Source organism: Hyperolius riggenbachi, chromosome 3, assembly GCF_040937935.1.
Source record: "Hyperolius riggenbachi isolate aHypRig1 chromosome 3, aHypRig1.pri, whole genome shotgun sequence".
NCBI classification, from domain to species: Eukaryota; Metazoa; Chordata; class Amphibia; order Anura; family Hyperoliidae; genus Hyperolius; species Hyperolius riggenbachi.
In genome coordinates, this window is record NC_090648.1 from 336,395,000 (window position 1) to 336,417,513 (window position 22,514).

At 40.8% G+C, this 22,514-nt stretch overlaps 1 protein-coding gene across 1 annotated transcript in view; it reads right to left on the reverse strand.

Moving 5' to 3' along the window:
• The window catches only part of LOC137562326 (dynein axonemal heavy chain 3-like), a 1,996,682-nt gene that overhangs the window by 1,713,616 nt on the left and 260,552 nt on the right, over positions 1 to 22,514 (reverse strand). The window contains exon 6 of the mRNA XM_068273663.1: positions 27 to 535. Within this exon, the coding sequence (XP_068129764.1) occupies positions 27 to 535 (509 nt within the window). The remainder of the gene's footprint in view (positions 1 to 26; positions 536 to 22,514) is intronic.

Genomic DNA, 22,514 nt, shown 5'->3' on the forward strand with positions numbered 1-22,514 from the left:
TGATAGAACGTATGTATTTCACTTACTATGAGGTTTGTCCTTTGCCTTCTTGCGAATGTTAGCAGAGCTTGGCTGCCTTTCTGGCTGAGCGAAGTCTTTGGTCCCTTCCAGTCCTCCGTGCTGCTCTGCTGCAGGTATGCTGAAAGAATAACTGGCTCTGTCTGGAGAGGAAAACAGTGGCCTGTGTAAGCCAGGGCTCTCTGCATTGTCTGATGGTGCTGGAAGAAGTGGCAAACTCCTAGGAGGAGACAGGTATTTGCTGCAGTCTGCAATCCAAACAGGTTCATTTGTGCTCATATGACAGTCCCCTTGGTTTCTCTGTCTCAGAGTGTCTGTGCACTGAATCGAGGGATGTCTCTTTTCCTTAGTATTTATTTGCTTCTGGATTGGAGGGAGAGGTTCTGAGTTTCTCAGTCCAAGATCAAAGGAAGGCATGCAATTGGATGATGCACAGTTTTCTGACTGGCATTCAGTTCCCCGGGTTGCTGCATTGCTGAAAAGCTCACAGTGGTCTTCATTCCAGGACCCAGGAGCTCTGTGTGATTTAAAAAAAAATAATCATTTAAGAAGCAGGCTAGGCACTACACTCCTCCCCTCATCACATTCTTGTTTTTCTAGTGCAAAACAGTAACTATTTCAGCAAGGGAATCACTTAATAAAACCAAGGTCAGATGATTTGAAAATGGCATCATCTATGGTAACAAAACATTAATGATAACATCATACACATTTATGAATTTTATTTCCCTACAGTCACAAACATCAGACATTGACTCTAGAAAGAAAGCTGTTAGATCCTTCCTCCAGTTTCCATAGTGATTTCATTTTTCCCCCTTTTATCATAGATTGGCTGTAGAACTGCTTGCCTTTGTTGTATAAAAGGCTTATAGTACCAACTGTCAATACAAAGAACAAGTAAACATAGCACAATGAATACTGCCAATTGTTGTTAGAGTCACTGAATTGAAAGGTATAAATAGAACAGCTGCAAGTGACACACAGTAAGTATAAATGTTGATTCTAGTGTATGTGTATAAATCTGTATGTACATGTATATTGTATATCACATTTAAACACCTTCACGCTGTAATGACATTTACATATTACTACAAGAAGTCTATTCGGTTTCACTGATTACTGAGTGTGTATTTTACCTCAAAGGTGTATTCAAAGCCTCATTTAATCAAAAATCCAATAGGTCCATTACGTAAATATGAAAATATGAGGACAAAGATTAAGCATTCCATTTGAAGTCAATTCCTAATCTTCACTTAAGAAACCAATAGCCAGGAAGCTGTGTGGTTTGGATCAACTTACAGTTTATTAAATCCAACTTTAAAAGTCTTTTCTTTGCAATGAACAATTGACTGCACATTAAATAAATCGACTTTGTGTCTTGGCTTGATATATGCATTTACAACTGTGGGAATACATTGCAAACGTGCTAAGGAGCAAGAAACCTTTAAAGCCTCATAGCAGACGTGCTGTAGTAAGAGAAAGCTATTGTCTTATTTCTTTTAAGCCTCCCTGTTCTCCTAATAGGCAATTAGTTATGCTGTGCTTTAATCAGAATGTTGCGCACACATATAGTAGGCTTTGGAAAAGCAATGTACATCCCCATTTTCTCTCCCTGCATAGAGGTTGTTTGCAGGCTTTGCTTTGTATGTCTTCTCTTATCAGAAAGCAGAATGTAAAGTGAAATGTTGGCTTAAAACAATCTAGCCAAAGTGAATTACTCAGCCTCAAGAAATAGAGGTAGATACATCACAATGTGGGTTTTAATAACATGATGTGAAGGTGCAGTCTAAAAGTATAAAATCCATGCAGGGAGCAGACTGGAAGTTCATGGCATTAATTAATCAAGGTGTCTCATTCTGCAGCTCATCTGCAAAAAAAAAAAAAAATAGTGCAACTGATATTAAATGAACAGAGAAAGCCATGACCAGTGCTTGAGACACTGAACTAAAAAAAAATAATGTTTCTCAATAAAATTGAAGGTGCTAGGCACAGATACTATTACTATTTAATTATTTTTTTTATAAATTAAAGAAATACAAAAAATGGTGTTGAGTTCAAAACAACATTATTCACCTAGTAACGATTGTCTCATTTTGCATGTAGATGAGGACTCTGGATTGCACATGTTGACTGCAAACCAGGGCCAGGTTTGAGGTATGTGATTAGCAATCATTTTTGTAAGCTGGCTATGCAATTTCACCTAACCTAAACCCATCACCTTAACGCCTAACAATAACTCTTAGAGTTCAAATTCAGCATATCAAATTTGAAACGCCTGGATACTGCCCAACACCACACTTCAGCATCATTTCAGTACCAAATAAGTGGGCAGGGTCAGGGGGAGTTCGCCTACTTGCACTTCACGGCACCTATCACACGACTCTAATGCTGTCTCCTCCCAACTAGGGTAGGAGGAAACATTGGGGTCACGTGAAACATGCCATGAAGCTCAAGTTCGTTAACTCTCCCTGTCCACTTGCTTGGTACTGAAGTGTGGCGTTCAGTAGGGATGGTCAAAGTTCCGATTTCTAACTCCATTTCCATGGAAATTCCATCTTCTGAAAATGCAAATTACTGATTTAGTAGAAATCTGAATTTCCAATACCAATTTTTTCATAATTTTTGTTAATGTTATGCAATTTAAAAAAACCTTGTTTTTATATTTTGCAGATGTAGAGTCTCTGAGTTGGAAGCATTGAACCAATCACAGGCTGCAGCCTTTTTCTGTGGAAATTTTAATACCGTGAACATTTTAAAACAATCAAAAGACTCTGTGGTGGTATGATTTCTGACGTAAATCTCCGCATTCTCGGATTTGTCCAAAACTACCAAGCCCATTTCTGATAGGAAATTTTCTGACCACCCTTATGCTGCATACACACTTGAGATAAAAGTCTCTGGAAAAGGCAAGTTCACAGACCAATTTTACCCCCTTCCATGTAGTATGAGAGCCATACTCTACACAGTCTATTCTATGGAGCTGCACTCCTCATCAGATAAAATCTTTGCAGGATGCTGCACACAAAGTTGCCCGTACACATTCAAAAGATCATTATCTGCAAAAGATCTCTTCCTGCAATAGATCCATTCCTTCAAAATGCATTCATAGTCTATGAGATCTGCAGATCATCATACACACCTTGTTTAGCAGGCAATCATCTGCAGATCAGATCCACCAGGATGGATTTTCAGATCTGCAGATGATTGCCAGATATGCAGATGAAGTCTGTTAAACAAGGTGTGTATGAGGATCTGCAGATCTCATAGACTATGAATGCATTTTGCAGAAATGGATCTATTGCAGGAAGAGATCTTTTGCAGATAATGATCTTTTGAATGTGTACAGGCATCTTTGTGTGCAGCATCTTGCAAAGATTTTATCTGATGGGGAGTGCAGCTCCATAGAATAGACTGTGTAGAGTATGGCTCTCATACTACATGGAATGGGGTAAAATTGGTCTGTGATCTTGCCTTTTCCAGAGACTTATCTCAAGTGTGTATGCAGCATAAGTGTTTTGTAGGGATGGTCAATGAGATGCAAATAATTTTGAGTTGATGCAGCATAATGCAAATTTTGAATACAAATGTATGCAACTTGATATGAACCAAATTCTGCTGAGGTCAAATTTGATTGGTCCATTTTCAAGCAGCATAAATTTGCATATAAAATTTGCATTATCCTACATCAGAAATTATTTGCACATCAAGACCAATACTAATTTTCCACTTAACTTTTTGAGTCACACAGACATGAGCCTCATGTCCACGGCTGCTGCTGTAGTAGTAGTAGTGAGACTCACGTCCGTGCACTTTGTAAGGGTGCACGCGTGATTGAGCGGGCAGAAGCCTGCATTCATGATGGTCCTGGAGACAGGTGGGATTGGTTGCAGGGGACAAAAGCCCCCTGAGCCAAGCCATGCTTGAACAGTGAGAATAATCACAGTAATTCTCAGATGTAGGAGCCATGGTGCTGCCATGCTCCCTCCCACCGCTGATCGTTTATTAGTGAATTGGAAATTTGTTCCCATTCATTTATCTCCCCACTAGAACTTTGTTCTCATTCATTCATTACCCCCTCTAGGTCCCCGTTATCCCTGGCATCACTGTGATGACTGCATCACTTCCTATTTGCTTTTTTATAGTAGACTAATAAAAAATAATGCGTGAGTGGCCAAATATTAAATTTACACCTACATATATTAGGGACTGATTTTTTCTTTATTTTTTTCTAATATGCATGTCAAGAGGATAAATTGTTACATAATGGGCTTGTAAATAGTGATGTATGTAAACTGAAAAAAATTCAATTTAATTTTAAATAAAATATTGTCACCATACATTGTGCTAGGGATATAATTTAAACATTTCAATAACCAGGATAAATTGGCAAATAAAATGTGTGGCTTTTGTTCACAGTAGAACATTTTATTTTAAAACTATAATGGTCCAAAACTGAGAAAATGATTTTTTTTCCATTTTTTCTTATTATTCCCACCAAAATGCATTTAGAATAAAATACTTAGCATAATGTACCACCCAAAGAATGCCTAATGTATGTTTTCCTTTCTGCTGAAGCCCATTTCCTGATTGACTAACATTAACATATTCCTTAATTGTATCCACTTCCTAATGCCTAACCTGAACCATCTAACCTTAACAAATATAGCCAGGCTCCTCCTAACCTAGTTGTTCTACCTATGTCTAACCCTAACCGATACTAGGAAAAGAAGCAGGCGGTTTACTTCCGGCAAACAGAAGGAGCGATCAGTGTGGCAAGGTAGAAGAGGGGAAGAATAAAGGTGCTGCTCTTGGTATCCACCTCGGTGGCAAAAGTATCTGTGTTTGAGACAAGAAGAGACAGAGCGCACTCAGGGGAACAGTACAGCAGTAGATTGGGTGAATTCAGAATAATCTCACCTCTAGAAGTTGCTGGCGAGCCTGTACAGGAGTAGCCAGCGTGTAGGCTTTTATCCCTCTAGCCAGGGATAAGGCACAAAGGCAGCTGGATTCCTCCTTCACTCGGATGGTTGTTGGCAGGCAACGAGCGGCTCTGAAGTTGTACACCCTGTCTGTGTGCGAGTCCGCTATATGCGGTTGCACAAACAGATTGTGGTGGATTTCAAAGCATCAGCTCCAGGATTGAGGGATCTAAAAGCAAAGCTCCACGCTGCTCCATGAGTCTTTTACAGGCAGTTCACGGGCAGTTGGAGTGGTAGTCTGATTGTAATGCAGCAATGCGTGTAGGAAAGAAGAAACGGCGGCTGCCGTATAGTGTTATATATTTTAATAAATCTTAACACTATATGGCAGCCGCCGTTTCTTCTTTCCTACACGCATTGCTGCATTACAATCAGACTACCACTCCAACTGCCCGTGAACTGCCTGTGCAAGACTCATGGAGCAGCGTGGAGCTTTGCTTTTAGATCCCTCAATCCTGGAGCTGATGTTTTGAAATCCACCACAATCTGTTTGTGCAACCGCATATAGCAGACTCGCACACAGACAGGGTGTACAACTTCAGAGCCGCTCGTTGCCTGCCAACAACCATCCGAGTGAAGGAAGAATCCAGCTGCCTTTGTGCCTGATCCCTGGCTAGAGGGATAAAAGTCTACATGCTGGCTACTCCTGTACAGGTTCGCCAGCAACTTCTAGAGGTGAGATTATTCTGAATTCACCCAATCTACTGCTGTACTGTTCCCCTGAGTGCGCTCTGTCTCTTCTTGTCTCAAACACAGATACCTAACCGATACTACTCTTTCATCTCTTGGTTTTGCCTCAGTCAATCCTCTATCCCTACAACCAAAAGCTTCTCAAGTTTAGTTTATGGAACCCAATTTATTAAGCAACAATCATCCATCCAACCATTGAAGTCTCCTCAGATTCAGCACTAGACAAAATAATTTAATCACTTGTTTCACTTTAAACACAGAACATCAAATCTTCCATCTCGCTAATTATATCAAGACACAGAACATTTATATTACGCTTTTCCTGGCGGACTAAAAGCACCAGAGCTGCAGCCACTAGGGCGCACTCTATAGGCAGTAGCAGTGTTAGAGAATCTTTCTCAAGATCTTCTCACTCGCTGTTTTTCTGAACAGGAAGAGTCGAGAGATTCAAACCCTGGTCTCTTATGTCAGATGCAGAACCCTTTACCAGCACACCATCCAGCCACTGCAGCAAATCATGTTTTCCAGACTGAAGTTATTGTGTAGCTGAGCACCCACACCAAGTCATTCCACACCTAATAAAACTGGTTTGCATAATCAGATACCACCTTCATTCAGCAGTGGCATGCACATTTTTATTTTTTATTCAACATTGGCAATTTTGGCCTCACACTATGGCATGATGTAACCAATTCATATCTGAAAAAATAGCGGTCTCTGAAGACTGGTTTGAAAAAAAAGACTAATCTATTGCTCTGGCACTAGTTGGCAAAGTAAAAGTACAGGGCAGGATCAAGAGAGTTGAAGGGAGGGGGCATGATTATATTCTAGAGACAACATGCTTGCATGTTACTTTAAAACATTTATCAGGATTTACATTACAGGAGCCCATAGGCACAGATGTCCTGGCACCCTAGACTTTGCCCTCCACGAACCTACAATCCCCCTCCGCAAATGTGCTGGCTGTCCCAGTTGTCACTTCTCCCTTACTTCTCTTGCCTGTCATAGGTAGCTACATGTGTTCCTTAGCATTAGGTAGCCAGAAGTACCTTCAGTATTAAGTAGCTAGAGATGCTACCAACTGAAGGGTCAGTGGAATGTCAAGAGCTGGGAGAGTAACCTCATATTTACACTCTTCTTGTGACTCTGCATAGGGAAGTAGGGAGGGAGACATTAGGGGGTGATCCACCTTTCCATCATCAGGTGCCTATAGGCACGTGCCTACAGTGCCTTGTGGTAAATTTGGCCCTGCTTATGAGTATATAAAAGGTATGGTTTTCTATAATATTAATTTCAAATTGTTGGTAGTCATTAAAATTAAAGGCAAAGGACAGGAGTCAATGTTTTATATACAGTGCATACAAATATCTCCATTGTAACAGTAGAGGTCAGTTACAAAAAGCTGCTTAAACAGCTTTAAAAGACTAGATAGATAGGTTCTGTTCCCAATAGAACAGATATAGAATATATCAACATGATAATAGCAGACAGACATTGTTAAGGTAACACCAGCTGTCAATTTGTCAAATGAATCCAAGTTTGGCATCATGCTTCACTATCTTAGCAATTATATACCTTGAGGAATGAAAGCATATTAATGTTCATATAAATTAAATAAAAGTAGAATGTTATGTAAGATGACTCTGTAGTAAAGATACACAGTTTCTATCTTAAGTGTTACGCCTGCTGGAACATATGGTAGGTTTACTATTATAGGAGATCATCCTGGGACTTGAGTATTATCAGAGCTTCCTGAAAAATGACTCTGAATTATTTTTAAACTGTGTATATCCAATGTTGTCACTTTGTCTCTCCTTATTGTGTATTTTTGTGTTCTAAAATGTTTGTTCTTGATGCTATGAAGGAACCCCCTTGCCAAGAAGAGTTTTTGTTTCTGGTTATTTCCCCTTTGAGGAAATGTTAGTTCTTGGGAATCAATGAGAAGATAAAATGGGGAAATTACTATGACAATAAAGTTTAGCCACCTTCTATAATCACACCTAGCCAGTGGCATAGCTAAGGAGCTGTGGGCCCCGATGCAAGTTTTACAATGGGGCCCCCAAGCACTCTATACATAACAATTGATACAGCGCACCAGAACCTGCCAATGGCAACTACAGTGTCAGAGGTACAAGAAGGGGATGGGGAACAGCTTGTTAATGATTACCACTATTCAAAGTATCAATAGAAGTGATTATTATGAGCACAGGACCAATAGGGAGCTAATACTGTAATTGAGGGAGGGCCCTTCAGGGCCCCTCTGTCCCAAGGACCCCGATGCGGTCGCTACCTCTGCAACCCCTATTGCTATGCCCCTGCACCTAGCTATGTCCTAAATCCGGTGATACTGCAAATCCAGAAATGTTAAAGTGTCATACTACAATTAGATTTCAGTAGCTTGAGAATAAATAAATCAGTTGATTCAAAATGTAAGTCTATTTCTCCCAGAAGTTCAGGCCATGCTGATGAGGAGCATCAGTAGTTGGTCCAGAGCATGTAATGTGGGAGAAGTGTTCTTTATAAACTGTAAGGTGGCTGAAATTGGACATGTAGCTGGAGAGGATTGTCCACGAGCCTACTAACCTGTTCAGTGATATTACCATTCATACTTCTGTGCATTGTCTGTTCCCCCCAGACTCTAATCGCTCCTTGAAAAATGTTCAGATAGGAAGAGGAAGACTTCCTCAACCTCAAAAAGTGAATTGGGCAGGAAAGTTAAAGGGATTGGAGGTCAATAGGTGGGAACATTGTGGCAAGCCTGACTCATCCTGTCTGAAAATTTGATTTAAATGACCACTAATGAGTGCTATGGAGGTTGCCATATTTATTTCCTTTTAAACAATACCAGTTACCTGAAAATCCTGCTGATCCTTTGCCTCTAATACTTTTAGCTATAGATCCTGAACAAGCTTATGCAGAACAGGTGTTTGAGACATTGTTCGATTTGACAAGATTAGCTGCATGCCTGTTTCTGTGTGTTTTCAGACACTACTGCAGCCAAAAAGACCAGCAGGGATTTCAGGCAACTGGTGTTTAAAAGGAAATACATATGTTGTTCTTTAAGCTGCAGGTCAATTTTTCAAGGGGTGATTAAAACAACAAAGGAGCAACAAGGAGAAGAACGAAAAATGCAAAAAGTATAACGTAATGGAGGACAGAGGCGCCAAAAGAATGAAATCAATTATTAAAAAGTTTAAGTGCTTAGAAGGCAGTGGTGGACTTACCTCCTGCAAGCAGACACAACAAGCTGTGTGTTCAAAATAAAGCAGATTTATTGGTACACTCCAGGGGATATTCGCAACGCATTTCGCAGGCCTAAACCAGCTTCCTCAGGCAAGCTAGTAGGAGTACACAACTGGGGACAAGAGGCATAATTGGTGTATGTCCAAACAACGTGCATACATAAGTATCCGAAATCCATGATGAAAAAAAAAACGTAGTCATAACGTTTTCAGTAATCTGTATGTCGCAAAAGAGCCCCCCCCCCCGCAGACCCCATGCGCAGCCTGGCCAATCAGTGCCAGGCAGCACTGAGGGGTGGATCGGGACTCCCTATGATGTCACGGCATCGATGACGTCATTCCGTTCGTCATCATGGTGATTGGGAAAGCCCTGAAGGAAATCCCGTTCAGAACGGGATTTCCTGATGGGCATAGGCATCGGCGGCGATCGGAAGGGTGGGTGGGAATTGGAAGGGAGGGGGGTATCATGTAGCTAGCGCTAGGCTACAGGATTAAAAAAAAAATTAGGTTTCAAAAACCATGCGCAGCCGTGCGGCTGCGCATAATCAAAATGCCAGGGAGGTTTATGAGAATATAAAAATATAAAGCATATTCCTAATTATAGAAACAAATTAAATATATGTATAATAAGACCATTCAAGGGATAGGATGATAAAATTATATAGTAATAAATATGAAAAAATTATACAAGAATAAAAAAAAACAGAACTAAACAAATACAATAAAAGAGGCGACTGGATAAAAAAAAATGTATTAGTATTTTTGATTAATGATTTTTTTCACGTGTTTCGTTGAAGCCTTTCGGCACAAGGGTCCTCAATATTTGAATCCAAAACATTTCTCTTGCTCTCAACTTGTCAAAAGCATCCTACTGTTTTTTGATAGATTTGATAAGTGTGATCTGAAAAAGGGTGGGGTCGCTATTGTGATGGGTGCCAAAGTGTCTAGAAACGCTGTTAAGGGGAAAATTCTTAAGGCTATTTAGTTTGTGTTGTCCAATCCTACTCCGCGCTGGTTGAGTGGTACGGCCCACGTACTGGAGGTGACACGGGCAAGAAATGATATAGACAATGTACCTGGATGTACCGGTTATACGTTTTTTGATCCGGTATTGTGATTTTGTAATGTTGGATGTAAAAGAGGTAATGGTCTGAATAAACGGGCAAGCTTTACATCTGGTGTTATTACAGGGGTAGCAACCTGGTGTGTGATGGTATTTTCAGGGTTCATGTGCTGTATGTAATTGAAACCGGCTGGGTGCTAGGAGGTTGCGTAAATTAGGTGCTCTACTAAAGATGATGGCGGGTGTTTGTGGAATTAACGGTCGAAGGTATGGATCTTGTGATAAAATTTCCCATCTCTTGTTCAAGATGGATCGAATTTGGGAGTGTTGGGCATTGTATCGTGTAATAAATTGTGGCTGACTGGCAGTAATCGGATCTGTGGAATTGGACGATAGAATAGGAGTTTTCTTCGTTTTAGCTTTAAATCTGGCATTTTTTATGAGTTTTTTAGGGTAATTGCATGAGAATTTTTTTTGTGAGAATTTTGGATTGTGTATCGTGATCTTCAATATCTGTACATTTTTTATGGATTCTTTTGAACTGGCTATATGGGGTATTGATGGTCCAAAGGCGATAAATCTGCTTTATTTTGAATACACAGCTTGTTGTGTCTGCTTGCAGGAGGTAAGCCCACCACTGCCTCCTAAGCACTTTTACACTTTTGAATAATTGATTTTATTCTTTTGGCGCCTGTGTCCTCCGTTACGTTATACTTAATATCCACCCCTGGCGGAGGGGAACACCCCTTTTTCTTCCTGTCTACAGAGAGTGACTTCTTAATCCTGAGTGAGGACAGGATAATCTCCTCATCTGCCTTTACAGTGGTTGCCTGGAGGTAACTCTGGTTTGTGAGTATATTGTTGTACTCATTTTCATATTACCCATTTATCAGTACTTACTACACTATATTGGGCTCTCGGTTCTCTCCTTTTATACAGAAAAATGCACAAAGGTATGTGAATCTAGCATGAACATACCTGTATGCTTACCTTAGGTAGTTTCGCATCAGGTCGGGGGTGCTTTAATGTCCGCCTGCCTGCACCACAGTTTATTGCATGGCCAACAAAAGATAAGAGAAAATGGGGGTCATCACTACAATGTCCAGCATGTATGGTAAGGAACTATAATGTAGCTTGGTATGGCTGCCGAGAACTGCTGCATGCTCTAGGGGCAGAGATATTTAGGGGACACAAGACTGTAGAATGTTTATTGATACAATCACCACCATGTAGATAAAGCCACAAGCACGTTAAAATAGAGGAAGTCCCATACCAAGTCCCGGAGACTGGTCAAATCAGTGGATGCGGACACAAGTATTCTTCTGAGGCTCGGAAATAGCGCCAGTTGGTACAAAATGGCTGCCAGGTTCCTATGGAGTTCTTTCATTTACATCCAATTGATTTTTATCACTTTGGGTGTGTTTGGTACTTGGATTTGAAATGGGTAGATTAGGTTACATTGTGCAGGGGATATATAAATAACTGTTTAGATTTATTTAGATGTACAGGCCCAAGTAAAACATATAGTCTTAAAGAGAGCCCGAGTCGGGCTCAAAAAATAAAAAAAGTAGGCTACCCGATCCGCAGGCTGAGAGGATCAAGTAGCCGAAAAAAACACTGCTCTCCGCCACTCCTGTGGGCCACAATGGCACACTTTCACTTGTGTGACCCCTGGGTCAAGACGCTGCATTGAGAGACTGTGTTGTCTCTCATAGCATGCAGGGAGGTGGGGGGGTGGCAGGAGGCACGGCTAGAGGAGAGAGCTGCCCAATGGGGAATTCCTCTCCGTGTTTAACTCTGAGTTAGTGACAAATCCTGTTGCTAAACTCGGGGGAAGGGAACAGAGAGGGAATCGAGTGTGTTCCAGAATACCCAATCTATGAAAAGTGGCTGATATGTCAAAATTGACCAGCTTAGTCGATCGAGCAGGATGCAAGATATTGGTCGATCGCCCAGGAATTGGCTACTGTTCACATATCATTCGATTGATTTTTGCATTTAGAGCATGGAGACACAACATTGGTCAGATCAATTAGTGAAGGTGAATCGCATAGGAATCACTTGTATTGTGTGGGTCACCAATCGACTTTCGATCAACTATACTTAAGTCGATTCCCCAATAAAGTTGATTGCTTTGTTGATTGAATCGCTAGATGTATGGCTACCTTTAGTGCTAACAACAGGGAACAAGGTAATTGATTGGATAGCTTATTTTTGAAAATGTTGCTCCTTTCCATTTCTGTTTCATAGAACAACAATTGCAGCGTTGTACTGAGTTAGCTATGAGTTAGAACAGGAAGTTTAGAATCAGGATGCTACCACGTATTTGTTAACTTTACAAAAATGTAAAGAATAAGGTTTTAGACAATATAGCTACTCACTCTTTGCATGTTTTAAAGTGTACCAGAGATGGTACACTAGTGCTTATTTATACTTACCTGGGGTTTCCTCCGGCCCCATTAGCACCGTGGCTTTAGGCTTCCATGGCTTTAAGCTTTAAACGTTAAAGCAAATCTTAAGTAAAAAACAAAAACGTTAGATACTCCCCAGAGGGGAATGCGTATGGATGTTCCGAAAGGTTCCCAGATCCTCATTGAGCTCTACACTTCTCTGACTCTCTTCATCGTTGCTATGCTCCCCTCTATACAGGATTGCAGCCACACTGTGCAAGTGCTAGTAGTAGGCATCATGCTTGCACAGTAGTACAGAGCTGCTCATGCATGGAGCAAAAAGCCGTGCACAAGTGTCTTGGTGCTACCATGTAGGCGCCTGCCGTACTTTGTGTCTGGGCACTGCATACACAAGAGCACAGCTGTGCACCACATTCAACATTATTATTGAATATTTTTTTAAAGATCCCAGCATAGGAACAGAGGGAGGTAAGAAGATTGGGGAAGCCTCTAGACCAGGGGTGCCCATTGGGTAGATCCACCAGTAGATCACAAAGGACTTCATGGTAGATCCCGACCCCACTACATTTTCCATTCTGCATATACAATTGTGATCCTAAAATTGTACATAGGTAGATCATTTTGACTTGCTAAATTTTAAAAGAAGCTCACAGGCTGAAAAAGTGTGGGCACCTCTGCTCTAGACTATCCAGGGACTTTCCTCTGCTGAGATAAATATCTATTTTTCTTGCTTTAGGTGCCCTTTAAAGTTAGGCAATAAATGATAGCATACTGATTCAAAACTTCATAGAACCCAATAAAAGTCTGGTTCAAAACCTTTTCCCACTCTAACCAACACTAGGTAAAAAAAAAAATATTTTTACTGGAGCTCCGCTTCAGAATGTAATTTTGTAACATTACTTGCTTCACAATTTTTATCACAGGAACAGTATCATAAATGGAGCATTCACTCCCTGGACATTATATCCATTGCCAGGCAGTAATGTTGCAACAATTCTGAAATATCAGTTAACTTAAATGTCAAACTAAAACAAGGTGTTACACTTGCAAAACTGTAGCTATAAATGAAACATTTGTCAATCCTATTTTAGTGCATTAATGTGTTCTGTGCTCACATAAGACTAAAATTCTCCAGGCACTTAATCCTCTGTCATGAAAAACTGTGCAAATGTTTGCTCCCGAGTTTACTGTAGATATCTATGCCACAGAACTCCATTAGATCTCAGGCAGCTTTGAGGCTAGTGGCACACTAGGTAGAATCGCTAGCATTGCTGAAAATGCTCGGGTTTTGCATAACGCTCCATCAGTGTTGCACTACGCCGTAATGTAAGCATACCAGTTAGTGGAGGCGTATCTCCGAATGATAGTACTTACAAGCTGCCTGAAAATAAAGGAGAACATCTCTCTCCTCACCATAGTAGTATCAAACATTGCATACACTTATCCAGGAAGGGCAAAAAAAATCAAAAACATGTACTGTTTGGCTGCCAAAACTTGCAATAGAACAAGTAACTCGGACATTACCTAGGTAACAAGGGTTGTGCTAATGGCACAATGTGCACTATGTAGTTAGCACAAGTGATGGTAAAAATGGTGAAACATTAAATGTTCTTACTACTAAGACATTACTGTATACCAGGATGCATCTTTTGCCTGTAGTTTTGTTCTAAAGAATACCTGACTGGAGGCAAAGCTACCAAAGGTTAACATAGAAGTATTTTTATTTTGGATACACATCCATCCATGCTTTGACCATGACTCTGCTGGTTCCCCCCCCCCCCCCTCCCAGGAAGTTGAGGAGGAATTATGAGTATCCAGCATAAACATAACTCTGTGCTCACCTAGGTTTGCCTCAGGTAAAGTATACTTTAAAGACAAAAAAAACCCTTAACTGGATCAGTGACTCAAAGCACTTAAGTTAAAAGGTAAGAATGCTAACCGTGAAGTTTTTGAAGCAGGCGGCCATAACTGATGATTCATTTATTTTATTTATTTTTTTAAAATAAAGGTTTTCTTTTAGCCAACTTTAAATGGGAATATTGACTATATCCTGTACATGCATTGGTTCTGCACACGTCTTCAACAATCTAGTGCTTTGAAAATGTACCTTACAATTTTATTTTACAGCCAGCTAAATATTTTAAAAACAGTCTAACTTTAAATTGCACTTCAAGGCAACCATTGAAAGACGTCAAGGAGATGCTGATAATCCCAGCTTGCATACATATGAAGTGTATGTAGTTTGTATTTGGGATCATCAAAATGGTCAGGAATTGCATTGCATTGGTCCAGTTCCAAGCTACATACAATTTGTGTTACATATGAACGGAATTTGTAATTCTTGGCAACTCATGGGCCAGCTCTAATTACAACACTACCCTCCTTGCAGTACTGACTGTCCATAAACTTTCACCCTATTGTACAAATATAATACACTGCATAAAATAAAAGCCATTTTTGTTAATTTGTAACACTTGCACTTATTGAATAAGAACTGCATGCTCCCTTTTGCCAATTTACGGAACAATTTACATACTATTAAATCTAACATTAATATTGCATGTATCCCCAAAGTCCCTTCCAGATGAGTGCTGTGGAGCTTCTGTGGCACTCTTTATCTCTGATATTGAGTGTGCCATGGCACTAGTCGGTAAGGGGGCGGGGCTATGTGCTGGAAGTCGGCAACATACAGGGCTAGAAGAGTGAGTTACATCAAACACACCAGTAAAGTCATTAAAAGCTGGACAACAATACAATATAAGCATCTGTTGAATTTAGCCGTTACGCTCTCTAATATTTTTTATGAGCTGCAAAACATGTCAAATATCAAGGAAAGTGCTCAGTTTATAAAGTCCAGTAATTCAGTAGGTCAGATTAAGTACAATGTAATGCTAGATACTATGAACTGAGCACTATCCTTGATTTATGTTTGGTTTTTCTATTTGTTACAAAAGCACAACTTCTTTACATCCTGGTCATTGCCAGCTCAGACCTATTACATTATTGTATAAAAAAAATAAGTATTCAACTGCGCTTCTAACTGGCAGACAAAGTATCATAAATGAGTAACAAAGCCTCTTGCCCTGGGAACTTATTACCTCTGCAGCATGATGGGAAATTCTGGACAAGCTCATAGTAAATGTATATCTAACACACTACAGGTGGCACTGTTGTCAAGGCTGAAAAGAAGTGTGAAGTGAGTTTATTTTGTCAGTTACCAAAATTCTTACCTTGCTGCAGACTGAAATGAAGAGATCGCTTTTAATATCATGAAAAGATATAGATGTATGTATATATTTTCATTTAAGTGCCCCTAACGTACTGTAATAAAGACTCAAGTACATCACCTTGTGAATGTTACACTGGAGGAAAAAAAATGTATTTAGAGAACAAGTGCAGATTGCACAACAGCATGAGTGTAAGTATAGGATTGAGCTTGCTACATTAATAGCAGCAGACGAACCCACACTGTGTAAGCCATTAAGAGTAACTAATTAGATTTCAACAATATATTTTAAGTGCAGACGTAGCCAATTATGATTCTAACATAGAACATTTAGCACCCTTGTTTTACTCTCAGGCAGACCTGTAAAAATGAACTCTAAGATGTAAATTTGATTAAAACTGTGTTTATAACCAGCACAGTTTTTGTTGCTGAAGGCTTATTTTTTATGGGGAAAAAAAACAAACAAACAAACAAACAAAAAAACACAAATCTTAACGTTAAAGAAAGCAGACAATGGTGTTCTTAAGCAAAGTCAGATAAAACCAAATTTTTTTTCTAACGTTCCAATTTTTAATTGCAAAAATCCAGTTTCTAAAAGTTAGGATGCTAGGTAAAGCATATAAACTGATGATTTGCATTTGATTTAAAACCTATGTATGACTGAAAATAATAAAAAGTCAACATGTCAAATGTTGAAACTTCTTGTTTTAACAAAAACGTTACCTCATTTTGCCAGGTAGGGAAAAGCAAAGAATGAAAAAATGTTTATGTATAAGAAAAAAAGGGTAAAAAAAAGGGTGGAACATTTCAACATTAATTAGATAAATTAGCAATACAGTAGATCATTACATGAATGAGTATTAAGTGCTCATTCCATAGAGGTTCGGCCTTTTAAAAGTAAAGATTGGCAGGGGTACACCATTCTGTAAAACACTTCACAGGTAAGAATCATGTTCCTCAACATTAGGGATGAGGAGGCAACATTTTAAAAGCCAGATTAATGGTGATTTACAGTAAGCTGAAAGCTATGAATCTGGAGCCAAAATTTACTTTAAGGTGGTTTGTGGTTTTTGTTTTTTTTTATAAGGGTGTGTGTGTGTGGGGGGGTGTTGAGCTACCTTTTCTACACCCAGTGGCATTTTCCAAGGTATCCCCCAAAATAAATCAGACCATTCAAGTCCTGCCCCTTGTAATCAATAAGAATTAACTATTTAAGCCGCCTGGACGGCTGCTGCTGTGTGCGCCCGTGCTGCCCCCGTTAGCCCGGAGATCAATGAATGGGAACATAGTTCCCGTTCATTGCTCTAAGTCCCCAGTAGAAAAACCAACGGCTTATCAGAAGCTGCCGTCTTTCTGTCAAAAAAAAGTTTCCAGTCTTCCATATGCTTCCTGGAAGCAAAAAAATCACTGTGGTCATCTTGTGGCCAAATAGTAAAACTACATCTATATACATTTTTAATAAAATAAACCTACATTATTACATTTAAAATTAACAGTTTACCTCCCACACCAAAAATAAAAACAAATAGTTACCTAAGGGTCTGAGCTTTAATATTCATGTGAAGAGGTTATATTATGAACATTTTTTTTAAATTATAAGCTTGTAAATAGTGATGGACGCAAAACTGAAAAAAATGCACCTTTATTTCCAAATAAAATATTGGGGCCATACATTGTTTAATTATGGTAGCATGTATTATTTTACAGCTATAATGGCCGAAAACTGAGAAACAATGATTTTTTTCAATTTTTTTATTATTCCTGTGAAAATGCATTTAGAAAAAATTAATTCTTAGCAAAATGCACCACCCAAAGAAAGTCTAATTGGTGGTGGAAAAAACAAGGTATAGATCATTCATTGGGATAATTAGTGATAAAATTATTGGCAAATGAATGGGAGGTGAAAATTGCTCTGATGCATAAGGTGAAAAATACCCGCGGGCTGAAATGGTTAAGATATCCTCATCACTTTATAAAGGCTGCAGTGGGTGAATCATCTTTTTCCTGCAATATTTGAGAAATCAATACAGGCTAACAGGAGGAGTTTGGATTAACAAATTCATTGAGCGTATAAGGACAGTAGTAGTGAATAGTTCTTTAGCTGTACACAACATAGGAAGAGGCAGTAAGCCATGGCCATTGCTGGTGTATCACTGTGTGGATTTGAGCACCTGTGCACGCCTGCAGTTCCTGAAATCAGACATTTGCGCTGCTGACCACGGCTACTTTTTATCAGTAATTCAACTTTTTTGGTTAATGTCTTATCGAGCGCTCTAATTTCATCTGGAATGTTACCATATTAAAATTTTTTGAAAAAAGACAGCATTTACAAACAATACAGCTACCTTAGGGACTCCACTTTTTAATATGTACAGTATGGTATGATGGGATTTTACTGTTATTTTAGCAAATAAGGGCTTATTGATAGGGTGCAGTGAGAAAAAAAAATGAAAAGTACACTATTTCCAATTATTATATTGTAACCATACATTGTACTATGAGCATAATTTAAATGTTGTGATAGCTAGGACAAATGGGTAAATAAAATATGTGTGCTTTGTCTACAGTAACATTTTTTATTTTAAAATTATAGGAGATGGAACTATTTTTTATTTTTTTCCCACTTGTAGTTCCCTTTAAAATCCATAGAAAATGAAGTAAGTACTGAAAACAAATACCAAAACCTAAAAGCCTATTTTGTAGTGAAAAAAACAAGATAAAGATCATTTAATGTGATGAGCAGTGATAAAGTTATTGCCAAATGAATGTGAGGAGCGCTGAAAGATGAAAATTGTTGTTGGCAGGAAGGGTAAAAACAGCCTGTGGAGTGAACTGGTTAGTGGAAAAAAAAGGCAGTCACAGGCAATACTGCCTGGTTTTAACAGTATTGATCATCCCTACTCAACATAATATTTCAGAACTTAAAAATGTCATCAGTTTCATTATATAACAAATGATTCAAAAAATGTGTAGTGATAGCTTAAAGTGTTCTGAAAGTCAGCATGTCTACTTTGCTCTAAAAGATTCCTTACAGCTTCAAAGCTACTATCACAGAAAAAAAATTGTAGCAGAACATCATTGAAATGGCTAAACACAGCACTTTGTCCTGCTATGCAAAGGCTATTCAGCTTCAGATCCACATCCAGAATGGAGATAACAGTATCTTTGTTTAATGTTGTTACATTCCTGTATAAACAACTGAAAACACTGAGAAGCTCTCTGTGCTTCATATAATAAAAAACAGCTGGAATAAAATGTAATGGCAGCTTTCAGGGCAAGATAAACAACACTTTGGATACTTGTAATTTGTAGACAGACAATATGACTTGTGCACAAAAGCAAATATGAGAACTGTATAAGTGATAAAAAGTAGGAAAACACATGTCAGAGTTCCAGACCACTTTAACTAGTTGCCGACCGTTCCACGCCAATTGGACCTCTCCCTAGGACCTCTCCATGCCCAATGGTGTAAATGGCTCTCTATGGGGCTAGCAGGAGATTGCGTGCAAGCTGCGCGCGCATCTCCTGCTTGGAATGCGGAGCTCCGCTCTGCCTTCAGTCTCCCAGCAGCGATCGCCGCTCGGAGACCATTAGACGGCGAAACCACAGTCTAATTATGCTGTACAGTGCTGTGAACTGCAGCAGCATTGTACTGGGACGCAGTGGTGCTCAGCAGAGCTCGAATATTCGAGTAGCTCGAATATTCGAGCTCTTTTCCAGCTATTCGAGCTCGGTATTTGAGCTCCGAATAGCTGTAGCTATTCGAATGGGCTATTCGAGTACACTCGAATAGCCCATTCACTATTCGAGCTATTCGAGCAAACGGCGCTATTCGAGCTCGGTACCGATAGCCCAGATTGATGTCCTTAGAGCCAATCAGAGGGCTCGCAGGCCCTCTGACGGCAGCCAATCACAGAGGGGGACCCTGGCCAGCCCCTACCCTATAAATAGCGGCCGCCATGTTCCGTTTCTCCGTGCTTGCCTGAGACTTGTACAGAGAGAGAGTTGCTCCTTTGTGCTTTGGCTTAGCAAGAGCTCTATTGTGGTCATTTACCTAGCGTTTTTGCTCACATACACCTCCTATACACACCTATATTGTTGTTAGTTAGTTAGACATTGTATTTTAGTTAGTAGCATTTGTGTTGCATAGAGACAGGCCAGCTGCTGCAGGCTTACAGCTTTAGGCCTCAGGGCCTTGCCTGTGTGGGCAGCTGTCCTCCTGTCCTCTGTGTATTTCTCTCTATTCTATACCAGTATTTCTGCTGTCCTTTACTACTGATTGTATTAGTATTGTAGTTATATACTGTAACTGTACTAGGACACTCACTGTCACTGTTCATAGGCTACTAGCTGCTCCTGCGTGTGTGCACTCACTTTCTGTGTACACACTACACACACTCTATTTCCTTCTGATAACTGATTGATTATTGTAATTGATTATTGTAATTAGTTAGTTGTACTTACTGTTACTACTTACTGTACTAGGAGTCTAGGACACTCAGTCACTGTTCATAGGCTACTAGCTCCTGCGTGTGTGCACTCACTGTCTGTGTACACACTACACACACTATTTCCTTCTGATAACTGATTGATTATTGTAATTAGTTAGTTGTACTTACTGTTACTACTTACTCTTACTGTACTAGGAGTCTAGGACACTCAGTCACTGTTCATAGTCTACTAGCTCCTGCGTGTGTGCACTCACTGTCTGTGTACACACACTACACACACTCTATTTCCTTCTGATAACTGATTGATTATTGTAATTAGTTAGTTGTACTTACTGTTACTACTTACTCTTACTGTACTAGGAGTCTAGGACACTCAGTCACTGTTCATAGTCTACTAGCTCCTGCGTGTGTGCACTCACTGTCTGTGTACACACACTACACACACTCTATTTCCTTCTGATAACTGATTGATTATTGTAATTAGTTAGTTGTTTGTACTTACTGTTACTACTTACTCTTACTGTACTAGGAGTCTAGGACACTCAGTCACTGTTCATAGGCTACTAGCTCCTGCGTGTGTGCACTCACTTTCTGTGTACACACTACACACACTCTATTTCCTTCTGATAACTGATTGATTATTGTAATTGATTATTGTAATTAGTTAGTTGTACTTACTGTTACTACTTACTGTACTAGGAGTCTAGGACACTCAGTCACTGTTCATAGGCTACTAGCTCCTGCGTGTGTGCACTCACTTTCTGTGTACACACTACACACACTCTATTTCCTTCTGATAACTGATTCATTATTGTAATTAGTTAGTTGTACTTACTGACTGTTACTACTTACTTACTTACTGTACTAGGGACACTCACTCAGTCACTGTTCATAGGCTAGCTCCTGCGCGTGTTTGCGAGTGCGTGCGTGCACTCACTGTCTGTAGTGTACACACACTAAATTTACTTGTGATTACTACTGATTATTGTAACTGCTAGTTGTACTTCCTGACTGTTACTACTTACTTACTGTACTAGGGACACTCACTCAGTCACCTCACCCACCAACCCACTCCATTAAAGTACCCCACTTTTCACCCGCCCTTTTAAAAAACTTTTGTCTATACGCCCAAAACATCGAAGATGTCTGGAAGTGGCAGCCAGCGCGGTTTGGGCAAGGGGAAGGGCAGCAAGGGAATCAGGAGGAGAGGGAGCAGCATTGTGGCAGGCCGCGGCCGCGCCACCATGCACAGTTCCGCAGCAGCAGCGTCAGTGGCTAACATTCCTCCCATAGCCACTGGCCGTGGACGCCTTGGGCGCCGCCCAGCAGGAGCATCTGCAACTCACGCTGCAGAGACACAGCAGCAGCAGCGTGTAGCACCTGCTCCGATTTTCCTCCAGCCGGGTCGGAAACGTCCCATTGAGGAAAAGCATGCAGACACTGTGGTGCAACTCATGACGGAGGATGAGCAGCCCGCCATCAGCTCTGCATCCGAGGCCTCCACCCTCACCACCACCACCACCCCTGTTCGCAGCAGCCGCCCAGCAGGGTCTGGGGAGGAGGCCAGTTCACCGTCACAAGTTGGCGACCTGTCACTCAGCAGTATTTTTACCCCAGGCACCATCAGGGTATTGTCTGCTGTTGTTGGCGATTTTGAGGAGGAGATGCTGATGGGCACTTTGGGGGATGAGGGATTGGACAGCAAGACTGTGGCGACAGTCGAGCAGCCCATCCATGCATCAGGAGAGGAGTTTGGGGGGTCATCATCCCAGCAGGACATGTTTCAGGAGGGGGAGGATGATGATGACCCGGTGACAGACAGAGACTGGGTGCCACCACCTCCAGGGGATGTCGTCCTCAGCAGCTCTGAGGAGGAGGAGGAGGATGCTCTTGTAGGCCTTGCAAGGAGGCGCATCATTGCAAGCATTGGCAGCAGTAGGCAGGTCCCACAGCCTGCTGGTGTCTCAGGCTCAGCAGCAGCAGCAGCAGCATCTGCCAGTACCACCACCAGCCGCACCCAAGCCCCCCAAGCCCCCCCCCCCAACCACCACAGGGAGACAGGCAGCAGCGCTTCCATGCCGTAGGGGGATGTTTCTGTCACCAATCTGGCGATATTTCACCATGCCCACTGTGTACAGCAAGTACGCCACTTGCAACCACTGTCAGCGGAAGTTGAGCAGAGGTGCAGACCCCTTAAAGTTCAGCACCAGCTCGCTCATCAACCACCTTGCTGCGAAACATTTCCACCAGCATGAGGAGTTCCAGAGACTGAAGGCATCTGGTGCTGGCAGTGGCACCACACCCATCACTGCACAGCCTTCAGCAGCAGCAGCAACAGCAGCCACCCGCCCTCCTGCTCCTCCAGCAGCACCAGCAGGAGTGCGGAAACGCACTGCTCCTCCCCCCTCTGCAACTCCTGCCGCCGACACTGAGG